At 44.9% G+C, this 17,970-nt stretch overlaps 1 protein-coding gene across 1 annotated transcript in view; it reads left to right on the top strand.

Annotated features, from left to right (window-relative positions):
- Positions 1-10,851: 10,851 nt before the first annotated feature.
- LOC144484343 (uncharacterized) overlaps positions 10,852-17,970 on the top strand; it is a gene marked incomplete at its 5' end in the record, with an annotated part of 181,163 nt that continues 174,044 nt past the window's right edge. Inside the window, one exon of the mRNA XM_078202881.1 lies at positions 10,852-11,519. Coding sequence (XP_078059007.1) covers positions 10,852-11,519 — 668 coding nt within the window. The remainder of the gene's footprint in view (positions 11,520-17,970) is intronic.

Below are 17,970 nucleotides of genomic sequence, written 5' to 3'. Positions count from 1 at the left end.
GCTGATAAGAATTTTAATTTACTGACTTGGGAATTAATTCTCGGGAATAGTCATTCTGAAAATGACCATTAAAATGTGTTTTAATTTACCCCACTTTGCCAGATTTCAGTTTGCATTTCAAAATTGAATTGAGAATGTCTGAGAGCAAATGGTAAAATGAGGTTTGAAACACCAGCTGCAATTATTTTCTGTGACTGATGATACCTTTGTGCCTGTGCAGGAGGTAATTCCCCTGCTGTTGTGGCACAAATAAAATGGAGCCTTTCCTCGGAACAGGCACATGTTAATGGTCACTGTGGTGTTTCATTGGTGAGCAGAGCACATGTGACTATTGTGTTCACAACAGAGTCAGTGGGGCTGCACATCCCCTGACTTGGAAGGAAAATAATTGACTCCTTGATTGTACTCTCAATCTGTACATGGTCTGGAGGACTGAATCCAGCTGGAGGGAGAGGGAGCTGGGCTCAGAGTGGAGATGGGGCAATGAGTTTGATTTCAGCTCAGGGACAAGAGAGAGTGTGTGGAATGGGGATTACAGCTCAAGATAAATGAGATGGAGAAATGTTTCGTGGAAACTGAAATTGTCTGTTCTTAAGTATTTTTTAAAAACTCTTTTTGCAGGGAACTGGAAGAGGAAGATTCACAGACAGGAAACTCAAACTAAACTTCAGATCAAAGTCTGACAGAGCCATTCGATTCATCATGACCTGAATATGATTGCTTTTGACAGTGGAGGGAGAAATCATTCACCGTTTTGTCAGTGGGAGAAAATTGCAAAATTCAATGTGACAGAAAAAGAACTGAGACACACACACACACTCCAGTGAACTGACTGTGAATCGAGCTTTAACCAGTTACACAGCCTGAAAAACATCACACCATTCACAGTGGGGAGAAACCATACACATGGTCTGTATGTGGATGAGGCTTCAACTAATCATCCAACCTGGAGAGACAGAAGGACACCAGCACCGTGGACAAACCGTGGAAATGTGAGGATTGTGGTAAAGGATTCAATTATCCATCCCGGTTGGAAACCCATCGACACGGTCACATTGGGGCAGGGAAAATGGAGAAACCATGGAAATGTGATGATTGTGGGAAAGGATTCAATTATCCGTACTTGCTGGAAAACCATAGACACAGTCACACTGGAGAGAGGCCATTCATCTGTTCTGTGTGTGGGAAAGGATTCACTACCTCATCCCACCTGCTGTTACACCAGCGAACTCACACTGAGGAGAGGCCGTTCAGCTGCTCCACCTGTGGAAAGGGGTTCTCATGTTCATCCAACCTCAGTGCACATCAGCGAGTTCACACTGGGGAGAGATCGTTCACCTGCTCCTTGTGTGGGAAGGAGTTTGCTGGGCCATCCGGTCTTTGGTCACACCAGCGAATTCACACAGGAGAGAAGCCATTCACCTGTTCTGTGTGTGGTAAGAGATTCACTCTGTCATCTAACCTGCTGTCACACCGAGTTCACACAGAGGAGAGACCGTTCAGCTGCACTTCCTGTGGAAAGAGGTTCAGGTCTTCATCCAACCTCAGTGCACACAAGCGAGTTCACACTGGGGAAAGGCCGTTCACCTGTTCCACGTGTGGGAGGGAATTCACCAATTCATCCGGCCTCCTGTCACATCAGCGAATTCACACTGAGGAGAAGCCATTTATTTGCACCTACTGTGGAAAGAGTTTCAGGCAGTTATCAATCCTCACTGCTCATCAACGCACTCACACTGGGGAGAGACCATTCACTTGCTCCATGTGTGGGAAGGGATACACTCAGTCTGGCAGCCTGCATTTACACGAGCTCACCCACACTGGGGAGAGGCCATTCACCTGCTCTGTGTGTGGGAAAGGATACACTCGGTCATCCCACTTGCTGACACATCTGCAAGTTCACAATTGCCTCCAGGAGTTGGATTTTGCAGTTCCTGCCGCTGTTAATCACATCCAGGATTGATAGTCTGACAATATTTGGTTTGTTTCTGCTGACATTAACAATCGCTACAACTGGCTGAAGTTTAATATTCTGAAATGTCACTGATTTTCAGGGCTGTTGTGTCCCTTTTTAAAAGCACCATCTGTGATTTTTTTTAAATTCAGGAACTCTCAACAGGAACTTCTTTATAATAAGTTTATGAACTTTTCCTGCAATCTGAAATTGATGTTTGGTGCAAACTGTACAATTCAGTGTCTGAAAGGTTCCACTGCTTAAGATTTCCAATGAGAAAATGCTGACAATTCTTACTGACTTGCACATTATTCACAGTGACACTTCCACGATCATATTTAATTATCAAGGAACATAAAACAATGCACAGATACTTGTTAGAACTGAACTTGAATATTGCTGAAAAGAGAGATCTGTTGCTGAATCTCTTCATCATGCACTCATCAGGACAAACAGAAGAATGCCAAATTTCAAATGATCACAATAGGTGGACTCTCATTGACTTGAAGCATCACCATGGAGAAATCAATAGAAGACTGTAGGTTTCTCAAGCTTCTGGGAAATTCAAAAAAGGTGCAAGGCTTGAAAATTCTCGTTTTGTTTGCAGGGAAAGGATCGCTGCGTATAAATGTAAGTTGCTTCTTGCAACTATAACTGATCCGTATTATGAACTCGACTGATTATCTTCAATTGATTATGTGTAGCTATTGACACACTCAGGATTGTTCAGCAAGTGCTGCCCAATCTGTAATCACAGTAAACATTGTATTTTTGGTTTTGTGAGTGTGGGCTGCTGAAAAAAATCATGACCTATTCTGACAAATCAAAGAACATGCTGTCTTATTCTATCAGCCACTCACTGGGATTTACAGCCTACGACCCAGCACTGCACTGGCAAAGATATTCAGAATGTGGAGATGCCGGCGTTGGACTGGGGTGAACACAGTAAGAGTTTTAACTATACCAGGTTAAAGGAGACACTCTGTGCACTGTTTGAGGGCACATTTCCACTCCATCTGACGAAGGAGCAGCGCTCCGAAAGCTAATGGTATTTGCTACCAAATAAACCTGTTGGACTTTAACCTGGTGTTGTTAAAAGATATTCATACCCAGCCTTGCTCATTTGTGTGGGAGGCTGAATACCTTTTTGGTGCTGGCAGCTAATTCGTGGAAAGTATCACTCGTGTAACCACGACATAGTCGCAGAATGAAACAGATTAGTGTTCCCTCTGTATTGTGCAGCCTTGTGATTGTGCTAAAGGCCATCACTTTCAGATCTGAAAAGTGCCTGGGTCAAGGTCAAATTACCCCAGAAAGGGACATTTTCTCTCAAATCTGAAGCAACAGGTTAAACAAATCATTTCACACTGAAACACATCTTCAACGTTGCGGTAGTTTGTTCAGTTACACACTTGGTGGTCACGTGACTCTGGTTGTCGCATTCCTGAGCTTCATTGGAGGGATTCCTCACATGAGCCGAGTTTGAGGAGAGTATCTCTGGCCTCCAGTGATGCAGCCGCTGAATCTATTCCTGGAAAAAACACATTTGGAATATTGTGATCATGCTGCCTGAATCCATCAGAAAATTTTGTATTCAAGTGTGGGGGGGATAATGTTCACTGTTTTATATTCGGGTCTGGGTGGGATAATGTTCACTGTTTTATATTTGGGTCTGGGGGGATTAATGTTCACTGTTTTATATTCGGGTCTGGGGGGGATAATGTTCACTGTTTTATATTCGGGTCTGGGGGGGATAATGTTCACTGTTTTATATTCGGGTCTGGGGGGGATAATGTTCACTGTTTTATATTCGGGTCTGGGGGATAATGTTCACTGTTGTATATTCGGGTCTGGGGGAGATAATGTTCACTGTTTTATATTCGGGTCTGGGGGGATAATGTTCACTGTTTTATATTCGGGTCTGGGGGATAATGTTCACTGTTTTATATTCGGGTCTGGGGGATAATGTTCACTGTTTTATATTCGGGTCTGGGGGGATAATGTTCACTGTTTTATATTCGGGTCTAGAGGGGATAATGTTCACTGTTTTATATTCAGGTCTGGGGGATAATGTTCATTGTTTTATATTCGGGTCTGGGGGGGATAATGTTCACTGTTTTATATTCAGGTCTGGGGGATAATGTTCACTGTTTTATATTCGGGTCTGGGGGGGATAATGTTCACTGTTTTATATTCCGGTCTGGGGGGATAATGTTCACTGTTTTATATTCGGGTCTGCGGGATAATGTTCACTGTTTTATATTCGGGTCTGGGGGGATAATGTTCACTGTTTTATATTTGGGTCTGGGGGGGATAATGTTCACTGTTTTATATTCGGGTCTGGGGGGGATAATGTTCACTGTTTTATATTCGGGTCTGGGGGATAATGTTCACTGTTTTATATTCGGGTCTGGGAGGGATAATGTTCACTGTTTTATATTCGGGTCTGGGGGATAATGTTCACTGTTTTATATTCGGGTCTGGGGGATAACGTTCACTGTTTTATATTCGGGTCTGGGGGGATAATGTTCACTGTTTTATATTCGGGTCTGGAGGGGAGATAATGTTCACTGTTTTATATTCCGGTCTGCGGGGATAATGTTCACTGTTTTATATTCGGGTCTGCGGGATAATGTTCACTGTTTTATATTCGGGTCTGGGGGATAATGTTCACTGTTTTATATACGGGTCTGGGGGGAGAATGTTCACTGTTTTATATTCGGGTCTGGGGGGGGATAATGTTCACTGTCTGGGGTTTGTGAGCTCGGGTTGATTCTGCCGACGGTGCATTCTCACTCGGCCCCGGTGACTGCTGCATTTTTCCAGCACCTTCTGTTTTAATTTTAAGTGGAACCTTAATATCTGCTTAGTACACAGGACAATTTATCTTTCCAGGGGTGAGTGTGTCTGAGAGGTATGCAACTGGAAAACATTTTCCATTCATCTCCTATATTGCTGCAGTATATATACATTGTTCTCACTCTGCCAGCAGGGCTGAGAGATTAATTGATCAATCTTAAAGACATGCTGACTGGGCAGGATGAGCCAAATGGTTTCCATCTGTGATGTATCATTCCATAAAACAGAATATTCAGCATCAGGAGAAAGAAAGTGAAAGAAACCAATCTCTGTGTGATTTACCCAACCAATGTGAGCACCTTCAGGGGAGCAGAGAGAGAGGGAAACCAGTTGGAAAAGTTTTAAAAGCTCGGAGTATTCCCACAGGAGAGCACTGGTTGAAATCAATTTTAGAAATAGAGAATGGCAGCGCACAAATTCCGAGGAATGCATTTAAAAAAATTAATTGATCTTAATTGCACAAGATAATTTTCTATTATTGTCTTTGATTGACAATGACGCCTTTAATTCCCAGGTGCCCCTGCGGGTGTGAAAGTGTCCTATTCATTCCACAGGAGCCTATTGCGCAGGCGCAGTGCTGTATCTGGAGCATGCGCAGTGTCACTTTGCTCGGAGTCCTGTGAATGTGGGAGACGCTTTTTTCAGCGGGTGAATCAGTGGGGCTGCAGAAGAAATGGAGCCGGGAGTCGGGGTAGGGAGGGAGCTATGGCTTCACAAACATCCGCTGTAGGCCGCACGGCCCGAATAAGACCCTGCAGGTCCCGGGTTTACAGCTCCGAGGCTTTTATCCCGGGAACAGGCCCCGGCTATCGGCCGCCATCTTGTTTCAGCGGAGAGCGCATGCGCTGCTGTCGGTGGCGGGTCACAATGGGCGTGGTTTCAGGGGCTGGTTCAGAACCTCTGTCTTCAGAGGGACAATAGAATCAGAAACCCTACAGCACAGAAAGGCCATTCGGCCCATCGAGTCTGCACCGACCACAATCCCACCCAGGCCCTACCCCCCTATCCCTACATATTTTACTTTGCTACCCCCACCCCGTCCATACCCTTGACTTTCTTGTGGATCAAAACTTCAGCTTTGAATATATTCAATGACCTGCCTCCAATCCTCACTGGTGAAGACAGAGTTCCAAAGATCAACAACCCGCTGAGAGAAAAGATCTCTCTTCATAAATTTGAGATCCTTTATTTTTACTTGATTTCCACACCAGAGGAAACATCCTCTCAGCATCTACCTTGTCAAGCACCTTATATCATATGAATCATAGAATCCCTACAGTGTAGAAGGAGGCCATTCGGCCCATCGAGTCTGTACTGATCACAATCCCACCCAGGTCCCATCCCCACAACCCCATGCATTTGACACGAGGGTCAATTTAGCATAGCCAATCCACCTAACCCACACATCTTTGGACTGTGGGAGGAAACCAGAGCACCTGGACGAAACCCACGTAGACATGGGGAGAATGTGCAAACTCCATACAGACAGTGACCCAAGGCTGGAATTGAACCTGGGACCCTGGCGCTGTAAGGCAGCAGTGCTAGCCACCCTTAAATTCCCAGATGTTTCAATGTTTCACTTGGGCTTTTCTCTTTGGAGCGGAGGAGGTTGAGAGGAGACTTGATAAAGGTTTATAAGATGATGAGGGGGATAGATAGAGTGAACGTTCAAAGACTATTTCCTCGGGTGAATGGAGCGCTAACTAGGGGGCATAACTATAGGGTTCATGGTGGGAGATATAGGAAGGATGTCCGAGGTAGGTTCTTTACGCAGAGAGTGGTTGGGGTGTGGAATGGACTGCCTGCAGTGATAGTGGAGTCAGAAACTTTAGGAACATTTAAGAAGCTATTGGATAGGCACATGGAGTACTTCGGGATGATAGGGAGGAAATAGCTTGATCTGGGTTTCAGACAAAGCTCGGCACAACATCGTGTGCCGAAGGGCCTGTTCTGTGCTGTACTGTTCTATGAGATTACTTCTCAATCTTCTAATCTCCAAAGAGTACAGGCCCAAGCTGCTCAACCTCAAAGACAAAACTCCTCATTTCAGGAATCAACCAACTGAATCTTCTCTGAACTGTTTCCACTGCAATTTTGTCCCACTAAAGTAATTCTGTGCCAGGTTAAAGGAGGAGGGAATGTTTTGAATCTCTGTTCTGGACAGATGCTGATGGATTTTGGAAACTCCTTTTACAGGGGGTTAGAAGGGGAGGATTTACTCACAGCAAACTCAGACCAAAAGAAATGTTTGTGTGTCTTGAATTTCTAACCTTGAATTACACCGATAACTTTCCTCATTTACAGGGACAAGATCTGAAGATTGCAACATTTTTCCCGGACACCAATCTCTCTGAGATCTTTTCAGCTGCAGCAGATTTTAAAATGTGAAAACAGTGAAATGGTTTTGGGGTGAGTGTTAGTGAGCATTAATTTAAATTCAGAGCATGCTCTGATTCATTGGATCTCAGGCTATTATGACTCCTTTACCATGGATGGGGAGGCAATGGTGCAGTGATAGTGTTATTGGATTAGTAATACAGGGATCCAGGGCAATGCACTGTGAACCCTGGGTTCGAATCCGACTGTGGCAAATGTTGAAATTTGAATTCAGTATAAATCTAGAATTAGAAGTCCATTGATGATAATTGTCGTAAAAATCCATCCGATTTAATAATGTCCTTTAAAGAAGGAAATTACCACATCCCCCAGCAATGCAAACCACTCAGTTCAAGGGCAATGAGTTATGGGAATAGATGCTGACACTGCCAGCACATAGAGTCATAGAGCAATACAGCACGGATACAGGCCCTTGGGCCCAACTGATCCATGCCAACCATGGTGCCCTCCCACCTAGTCCCATGTTTGGCTCATATCCCTCTAATCCTTTCCAATTCATGTACTTATCCAAATGCTTTTTAAATGTTTAAACCTCCTGTTTGAACCTGCCTCAACCACTTTCTCTGGCAGCTCATTCCATGTACACACCACCCTCTGCATGAAGAAGTTGCCCCTCAGGTCCCTTTTAATCTTTCCCCTCTCATCTTAAACCTAGGCCCTCTAGTTTTCAATTCCCCTATCCTGGGAAAAAGACAATGTGGGTTCATCCTATCTATGCCCCTCATTATTTAATACACCTCAATATGGTCACCCCACACTCTCCTACATTCGAAGGAATAAAGCCCTCGCCTGTCCAACCTCTCGCGATCACTCAGGCCCATTAGTCCCGGCAACATCCTCATAAATCTTCTTTGCACTCTTTCCAGTTTATGAATGTCTTTCCTATGACAGGGTTACAAAACTGTACACAATACTCCAAGTGCAGCCTCACCAACGACTTATACAACTATAACATAATGTCCCAACTCCTATACTCAGTGCCCTGACTGATGAAGGCCAGTGTGCTAAATGCCTTCTTCACCACTCTGTCTACCTGTGACATCACTTTCAACAAACTATATACTTGTACTCCTGGGTTCCTCTGTTCCTCAACACTCCCCAGGGCCTTACCATTCACTGTGTAAGTCCTACCCTGGTTTGACTTTCCAAAATGCAACACTCACACTCAAGACCATAAGACATAGGAGCAGAATTATGCCACTCAGCCCATTGAGTCTGCTCCGCCATTCAATCATGGCTGATATTTTTCTCATCCCCATTCTCCTGCCTTTTTCCCATAACCCCAGATCCCCTGATTAATCAAGAACCGATCTATCTCTGTCTTAAAGACAGTCAATGACCTGGCCTTCACAGCCTTCTGCGGCAAAGAGTTCCACAAATTCACCACTCTCTGGCTGAAGAAATTCCTCCTTATCTCTGTTTTAAAGGATCGTCCCTTTAGCCTGAGGTTGTGCCTCTGTACTCTGTATTACCTGTACTGAAATCCATTTGCCAATCATCAGCCCACTTCTCTAACTGATCAACTGATCAAGATCCCCCTGTAATTTTTGATAACCTTCTTCACTATCAGCGATACCTCCTAATTTAGTATCGTCTGCAAACTTGCTAACCATGCTTTTTATGAATTTTTAAACGGCCATCCATTTCTCTGTTTCACCTCTGCCCTCCCTGATCAGCTCTCTGCCATTGTCTACCTTCCTCTGCCTCTAATAATGGGTGTATTTTAACTATTATTTCCGCAAGCTATGTCTTGATGAGGTTTTTACCACTTCACAACTCTGTTCACTGCTGATTTACCAGCTTAGTCTCACAATGTTCAGGAATTGTTTCTCTTCCACTGGAGATCATTTCCCTTCCACTTCTGAGCTTATATTGACCAACAAAATCTGATACATTTTTATTTCCTGTAATTCATTCTGCCCACCCTGAAACATTAATCTTCTTTCTGTCTAAAAGGATGGTCTCTTTCCAAATGTTCACAATTAAAGGGCAGGAGATGGCTGACATTTAAGGGGACAGTAAATTAATATAGGAGAGAGATATGTCCAGTGTTATTATATGGTACCCAGATTAGATATTTATGTTGCTGTATAAAATATATTTATTATTATTTCTTGGATTGTAATATAATCCTGTAGCGATGTTATACATTTCCAGTCATAAAGTCATTACAGCACAGAAGGAATCCATTCGGTAACTCGAGTCCATGCTGACTCTCTGTATAACATTCCAGTCCCATTCCCACTCTATATCCCCATTCTCCTGAAAGTTTATTTCCTTCAAGTGCCCATCCACTTTCATTTTTAAATAGAATCCATAGATATGGATGGAGATTTACAACTTTTTGGGAATGAAGTAGGAAAGAATGTTCCAGAGAAACTAGAATTGTCTGCTCTGAATTTCTATCCTATACTGACTGTGATGACTTTTGCAAACTCATTTCACAGGATTTTGAACGAGGAATCACAGGCAAAAATCTCAACCGTTCTGAATATCTTGTAATATGGAACGGTAGCTACGTTATATATTTCCAGACGTCTCTTCCCTCAGAGGGTTGTTAGTCTTTTGGATTTCTCTTCCCCAAGGACCATTGGAGGCTGAGGATCATTGAATATATTCCAGTTAGACAGATCTTTGACTGACAAGGGTGTCAAGGGTTATGGGGAACAGACAAGAAGATGGAGCAAAAGCTAATATGTGAGGGGATTTCTTCACTCAAGGATGTGGTAAAGCTTTGGAATTCTCAACCCCTGAGGACAGTGAAGCCTCAGTCATCAACTATTTTCAAGAGAGAGATTGATTGGTTTCTAGATATTGAAGATATCAAGGGATATGGATTTAGTGCGGGGAGAATGATGCTGAGGTAGATGAACGAATTATCTCATTGAATAGTTTAAAAGGCTCGATGGGCCAAGTGGCCGACTGCAGCTCCTATTTGTTATGGTCTCTGTGTCCAGGACATGAAGCAGTGAGCATGGATCTGTCAATCAGCCTCAATCAGCACCTTCAGGAGAATTGGGAGGGTGAATATTAGATACAGCAGAGTGAGAATGGAGGGAGAGTGTGTGGGATGGAGATTTACAGCTTTTTGGGGAATGAGAGAGGAAAGAATGTTCCATAGAAACTAGAATTGTCTGTTCTGAATTTCTATCCTGTACTGACACTGATGACTTTTGTAAACTTGTTTTACAGGATATTGAAAGAGGAATCACAGACCGAAATCTCAAACGTCACGTCAGATCTGACAGAGTTATATTCCTTGGGAGCTGAATATCATTGGACTTTGAATCTGGAAGGAGAAATGATTGTCCGGTCTGTTGATTTGAAAAGATTTGAAATGTCAGTGTGACTGGAAAAGCACCAACACACGGCCACACTCGAGTGAGAGTGTTCCAGTGCACTGACTAAAGAGCTTTAACCAGTTACACAGCCTGAATAAATATCACACCATTCACAGCGGGGAGAGACTGTACTCGTGTTCTGTGTGTGGACGCGGCTTCAACTGATTGTCCACCCAAGAGAGTGGCAAGGACACCTGCACCATGGAGAAACCATGGAAATGTGGGGACTGTGGGAAGAGATACAGATACCCATCAGAGCTGGAAGCTCATCGGCGCAGCCACACTGGGGAGAGACCATTCACCTGCTCTCAGTGTGGGGAGGGATTCACTCAGTCATCCAGCCTGCGGTCACACCAGCGAGTTCACACTGGGGAGAGACCATTCACCTGCTCTCAGTGTGGGAAGGGATTCACTCGGTCATCCGACCTGCGGTCACACGAGCGAGTTCACACTGGAGAGAGGCCGTTCACCTGCTCTCAGTGTGGGGAGGGATTCAGTCATTTATCCACCTTGCGCACACACCGGCGATTTCACACTGGGGAGAGGCCGTTCACCTGCACTGTGTGTGGGAAGGGATTCACTCGGTCATCCGACCTGCGGGCACACCAGCGAGTTCACACTGGGGAGAGGCCGTTCACCTGCTCTCAGTGTGGGGAGGGATTCACTTGGTCATCTGACCTGCGGGCACATGCATGCGTTCATACTGGGGAGAGGCCGTTCACCTGCTCTCAGTGTGGGGAGGGATTCACTCGGTCATCCCACCTGCAGAGACACCGGCGCGTTCACACTGGGGAGAGGCAATTCATCTGTTCTCAGTGTGGGAAGGGATTCTGTGATTCATCCAGCCTGCTGAGACACCAGCGAGTTCACACTGGGGAGAGGCCATTCACCTGCTCTCAGTGTGAGAAGGGATTCACACGATTATCCAACCTGCGGACACACCAGCGAGTTCACACTGGGGAGAAGCCGTTCACCTGCTCTGTGTGTGAGAAGAGATTCAGTCTTTCATCCGCCCTGCTGAGACACCAACGAGTTCACGAGTGATTCTAGGAATTATGGGACTGGACTTTCTTGACCACATTCCTGTTATTGTTTCTGCTCTCAGTTACATCCAGGACATTTTGTTCATTCTCACAGTTGGTCAATGGGGAGGGTCGGAGGGTTTCTTTCTGCTGGACTGGCCGGTCTCATGACTTTACTTCCAGTGGACTGATGGTATTTGAGTCTTGTTGCGAATACCTAGTTTCAAATTTCACACGGATCACAGAGCGACAGGGTGTTAGGAAGTTAAGAGTCGCTATTTCTGTTTGAAACTCCCCCAGATGCCCATCCAATTTCCTTTGTAATTGCTTATTGACTCCACTTCCTCCACCCTCGTAGGCAGCGAGTTCCAGGTCATTACCATTCGCTGCATCAGAATATTCTTCCTCACATCCCCCCTGCATCTCTGGCCCAAAACCATAAATCCCCTCGTCCTTGTCCCATCAGCTAATGGGGAACAGCTTTTCTTTGTCCACCTTATCTAAACCTGTCAGAATCTTGTCCACCTCGATCAAATCTCCCCTCAACCTCCTTTGCTCCAAGAGGAACAACCCCAGCCTGACATCGACAATAAAGAACAAACTAACAGAATATGTTAACACCTGAAATCAAATGGGAATGTTTAATTTCTGTTTTAAAGATATTGTGAATATATTGTCCTGGACAATAAAGGAATTAGAATAACTCACCTTGGGAGTAGTTGAATGGAATATATCAATCTGGTATCCACCTATAATCTCGTGAAAGTCTGGAATGTGTAGCTGGAAATCCCTCCCTAACAGCACTGTGAGTGTACTTACACCTCAGGCATTGTAGCAGTTCAGGAAGGCAGTGTTGGCGCTGATCGTGGCCGAGGCAGCTACATACAGCCACATATTCTGTTATAATTGAAGGACTGCAGATTGAATGTGAGGCATTGTGGGACTGGACTATCTTGACCACATTCCTGTGACTGCTCAGTTTCTGCAATCACGGACCATTAAAGCTGCTTAGCAGGGTCCCAACAGAGGACCTGGTGAGAATATTTACTCAGAATGAGTTAGATGATGATGATTTCTGTTTGTCAATTTTAAATTTTTTAAAAATTTCATTGGTCTGTTTTTTTTCTGTCTGTTTCCATGCTGTAAACCTCTATGCCTGTTTGCCCTGGATCAAACTGACACCCAGGAACTCTCAAATGTTGCAGCTTGAATGTGGACTAATAAACTATTTCTTTTATCCAATGATAATTTATTTTTGTTTTTAAGTAGTTTATTAACCTTACCACCTCTTGCTATACTATTTTGATCCTTAGGAACAGAATAAATCTTAGTCACTTAGCAGATACTCACCAAAAATCTAGCTTCTTCTCCTGTGGAAGAGTAAGATCACTTCCTAAAGGCTGGGAAAGTTAGAAAGCACAACAGCACCTCTTTTCCTTCCTTCCCTGACTCCCTTAATTACCCAACTCTCAGCACTCTATTCTAAGCTGCTCAAGTGATGCCGGTTCAGAGCTGTTTCTGAGCTGTCGATTCAATACAATACTCACTTGCTGACATGGACATCAAGGCCTGTATGGGTCTCCAGGCCATCATGCACACCATCATGATAAGGAGGATGGAGCTGGTGTTGCCAGCCATGTACATGATGAACAGATTCATGGGCAGCTGTTTCAATGGGCCCAAGGCGATGAAAACAGAAAGTGAGCAGGGTATCAGTAAAGGGGGCCGGTTAGGGGAGGCCATATACTGATCTTATACCCAGGCCTGGAAGTAAGGATGATGATTAACCCTTTATCACACAGGCTGCTGTGGTTCACCAAGGTGCTTTATCACCATGGACAAACCAGGGGCGTTGTCAGTCACACACTAAAGGCACATTCAAATCCAACTTACTTTCTCAACCAGGATCCGGTCTGTTTCTTGGATGCAGATGTCCGGTAGCTGTTTGTCTGAATATGCGACTGGGTACATGGAGTCTCTCTGGCTATACTGTTGACCACGGCTCCTATGAGAAACAGAAAACACAAATTGGTCACCCTTTCAGGACCTTCTTTAAAGAGGGAGTCTCTCTGTTGAGGACCCCAATGTGGTGACAATAGTGCCAGCATGAACTAAAGCTTGGGCAAACCTCGGACACACACTGCCGTTGTGTCCACTGAACTGCCACGGGAATGGAGGATGGCAGAAGTGGATTAGTGTCAATTGATAATCAGGGTGCCAATCCACTTGCCCTCCATTTAGGGACAAAGCGACAAATCACCACATGTACCAAATTGTGTCTTGAAAACAAACACTGAGGGACATTGAGAGAGATCCAGTTCAGCACCCGGCCCTGGAAACGAGCAGTCGTTCCTCCAACCACCACCGCAGTTGGCACCTGATCAGGTGGAGGGGCTGAAACCAAAAGGGCATCTCAGGGTCATGACCTGGGGAAAAGATGCCAAGTGGGGTCTGAGTGGTTTCTGGGGGATTTGAGGGGCTGCTTTGTGCTGAGGAGCTCGGTGAGGGGTAAAAGAGGCGTGAAAAACCCAGGGTTGGGAAGTTTTGGGTTGGTTCCACATCCCTGGGTCAGTGTGCGGTGGCGTCCCCTCGGGAGAGGCGGGCCGGCCCCGCTTGCCGCCTACTCGAGCCCCCGGCTCCCCGCGCGGCCTCCGCACTTGCTGCTGCCGCTCAGGTTAAGCTCGAGGGTCCACTTGCGCCAGCGAGCACGCTTGACAAGCCCCGCCCCTGCAGCCATGGCAACGCCGCCGATCGTTAACCGTCCCCCGCTTTCAAATCTGATTCCGATCAAGAGAAGAAGCCGCGCGCTTCCGTCAACAAAACACTCCCGCTGCAATGCGCATGTGCAAGCCCAACCGCCTGAGCGTTCTGCGGGCACCGCCTAAAGTCCCGCCCCACGTCGTCGCCATCTTTGTTAGGGGCACACCTGTTCCGACTCTCCACCTTCTGTCCAAATGGAGCACATTTGCCCCGCACAAAGATGGACATCACTTAACGTCAGAGATATTTGCAATATTGAGTCCAGATGATCCTTTGTCAAAGCAAAAAGACATAGAAAGTGGGAGATATTTATACTGCAGGGTGAGGGGATGAAAGATGAGCTGTAGCCACAGAAACCAGGGGAAAAGACTGCGAATGGCCGTCACATTCTCTCTTTGGACAGCCATTACAGCACCAGGGACTCAGGTTTGTTTCTCGGCTTGGGGTGTCTGTGCGGAGTCCGCACGTTCTCCAGGTGTTCCTGCTTCCTCCCACACACCACCTTTTTCTTCTCATGAAAATCCAGTATTTCCGATCGCCCTGAATGAATTTTGAGGTTCAGGTCAGAGCGAAGAAATAAAAGCAAAAATCTGTGGATGCTGAAATCTGAAACAAAAACTGAAAATGAACCACTGTGGTAAATGCATCATTCTCAATCTATTTTACCAGGTATTTGTTTCATTATTCAACATTTAATATCGATACATTTATTTATTCTGCATCTCCTGATTCTGAATTGAATATCTCTGACATATGCAGCATTGAATTGCAACTATGACTGACCAACAAAACAGATCGAGTCACTGGTTAACGCACACCCCATGATGCTCATTTGAGATTGACCACAATCAGTTTATAAACAAAATCAAATATCTTTAATGGGAAGAGATTTAAGAATGACCAGTTAGTTTATTCTGGGTGTGAAATATCCTGGTGCCTAAATCCCATTCATCTATAGGAAAGTCCAGTAGATCTGCACTGAGCCTCGATTTCCTCATCAGCATGAATGGTTTTCCCGATATCTTTATTATGAAAACCGATTTTAAAAAGATGTTTCTGTGCAATGTGCACCAATTCCTCGAGTTCAGTTACAGTATCACTTGTGTCTGTCTTTATGAGCACACACTACTATTAGACATGTTTCAGATGGTGATTAACAACATTGGTCTACATCTATAAAGCCATGCATCGAACAAGTTGCTAATATATGCACGGTGTCAAAATACAAACATTTCTTTCCTGCAACTGCATCTAAAAATGCAGCATTTCTGATTTTCCTGAAAGCATTTGAGACTGAGGTCAAAACAAACATAATATGGCAACATCGAGAATTGGATAATGTTCAGCAAATAACCAACATTATGCATACTTCCTGAAATGATAAAGTTTCTGTCTGGTTTTGAACCAGGGACTTCTCACGCGTGAGGCAAACACGATAACCACTACACTACAGAAACTACCAGCAGTTAGGTGCAGCCAATCGACCTGTCTGCAAGGTTCAACTCTGCTGTGTTGCTGCAGGTTCTCATGGTTAGACTATCCACCAGTATCTATTACAAGCCCACCGACTTCCACAACTATCTTGGCTGCAGCTCTTCACACCCCACATCCTGAAAGGACTCCATCCCATTCTCTTCATTCTTTCAACTCCGCCGCATCTGTTCTGATGATGCCACTTTCCTAAATAGCGTTGCAGATATGTCTTTCTTCTTCACCAGTTGTGGTTTTCCACCTAATGTTGTTGACAGGGCTCTTGCCCCTGTCCACCCATCCCCCGAGCCACTGCTCTCACTCCCTCCCCTTTCTCTCAGAACCAGGACAGGGTTCCCCTTGTCTTCACTTTTCACCCAACCAGCCTCCGCATTCAAAGGATCATCCGCTGCCATTGCTGCCAATTCCAGCATGATGCCACTACCCAACACATCTTCCCCTCAGCCCCCCGCCCACTTCCCAGCATTCCACAAGGATCGTTCTCTCTGGGATACCCTGGTTCATGCCTCCATCCAACCAACATCCTATCCTCTACCCATGGCACCTTCCCATGCCATCGTAGAAGGTGCAACACCTGCCGCTTTAGCTCCTCCCTATTCACTTCCCGGGTTCTAAACACCCCTTTCAGGTGAAGCAGTGCTTCACATGCACCTTCTTCAATCTGGTCTATTCAATTCACTGCTCCCAATCCAGTCTACTCTACATCAGAGAGACCAAACACAAATTGGGTGACCACTTTGTTGAAAACCTTCAGTGCGTCCGCAAGCAGGACCCAGACCTTCCTGTCACTTGCCACTTCAACACACCACCCTGCTCTCCTGCCCACATGTCCGTCCTTGGCCTTTTCCAATGTTCTAGTGAACCCCAATGCAAATTGGAGGAACAGAACCTCATCTTCCGATTGGGCACTTTACAGCCTTCCAGACTGAACATTGAGTTCAACAACTTCAGAGCATGATTCTCCCCTCCACCTTCACCCCATTTCCATTTATTTTATTTCATTTTGTTTCTTCTTTTCATCTCATTCATCCATTTTATCATACTTCTTTCTCACTTCCATTTTTCAACTTCTTCATCCCTGCTCTCCTTCTCGCCCGCACCCGCCCCCTCCCCCCCACCAACCCCCCCTCCATTCAGGGCAAACCATCTGTACCTCTGCTCTACCATTCTGATTAACACTTTTCACACCTCTCTCAGCCTTCTGCATTCTCCTTTTAGAATAGAATAGAAACCCTACAGTACAGAAAGAGGCCACTCGGCCCATCGAGTCTGCACCGACCACAATCCCACCCAGACCCCACCCCCACATCCCTACATATTTACGCGCTAATCCCTCCAACCTACGCATCTCAGGACACTAAGGGAAATTTTAGCATGGCCAATCAACCTAACCCGCACATCTTTCATTCCCCTTGTCCAATTACAGCATCCCCCCTTCCACCCTCATAATATAAATCTTGTCTGATTTTCTTTGCCCTTAGCTCTGATGAAGGGTCATCCAAACTCGAAACGTTGGCGAGTTACTCAATATTTGTTTCGTTATTCAATATTAAATATGAATCCATGTATTTAATACATACATCTTCATTCTGAGTTGAATATCTCGGGAATATGCAACATTGCATTGCAAACATTACTGACCAATAAAAGAAATCGAGTTCCTGGGTAATACACATTCCATGGTGCTTATTTGAGACAGTCAGCTTTTAAACAATATCAAACATCCTAAAAGGGAAAAGATTTAATAATGATTTGCCAGTTATACTTGATCCCTCTTTATTCTGCATGTGAAACATTCTGGCGCCTAAATCCCGTTCATCTATAGAAAAGTCCAGCAGATCTACACTGAGTTTCGATTTACTCATCTCCCTGAGTGATTTTTCCCCATTTCTTTATTATGAAGAACAATTTTAAAAATATGCTTCCGGGAAATGTGCGCCATTTCCTCTCGTTCAGTTACAGTTTCACTTGTGTCTGTCTTTATGAGCACACACGACGATGACACATGTTTCAGATGATGATTAACTATGTTAGTCTGCACTTGTAAAACCATTATATTCTGTTATGGACTGAACAAGTTGCTAATATGCGCACAGTGTCAAAATACACACATTTATTTCCTCATTGCGTCTTAAAACACAGCATT

This window comes from Mustelus asterias, unplaced genomic scaffold (assembly GCF_964213995.1).
Source record: "Mustelus asterias unplaced genomic scaffold, sMusAst1.hap1.1 HAP1_SCAFFOLD_100, whole genome shotgun sequence".
NCBI classification, from domain to species: domain Eukaryota; kingdom Metazoa; phylum Chordata; class Chondrichthyes; order Carcharhiniformes; family Triakidae; genus Mustelus; species Mustelus asterias.
The sequence above is the reverse complement of the archived record's forward strand: the minus strand, read 5'-3'. Positions and strand labels throughout refer to the sequence as shown.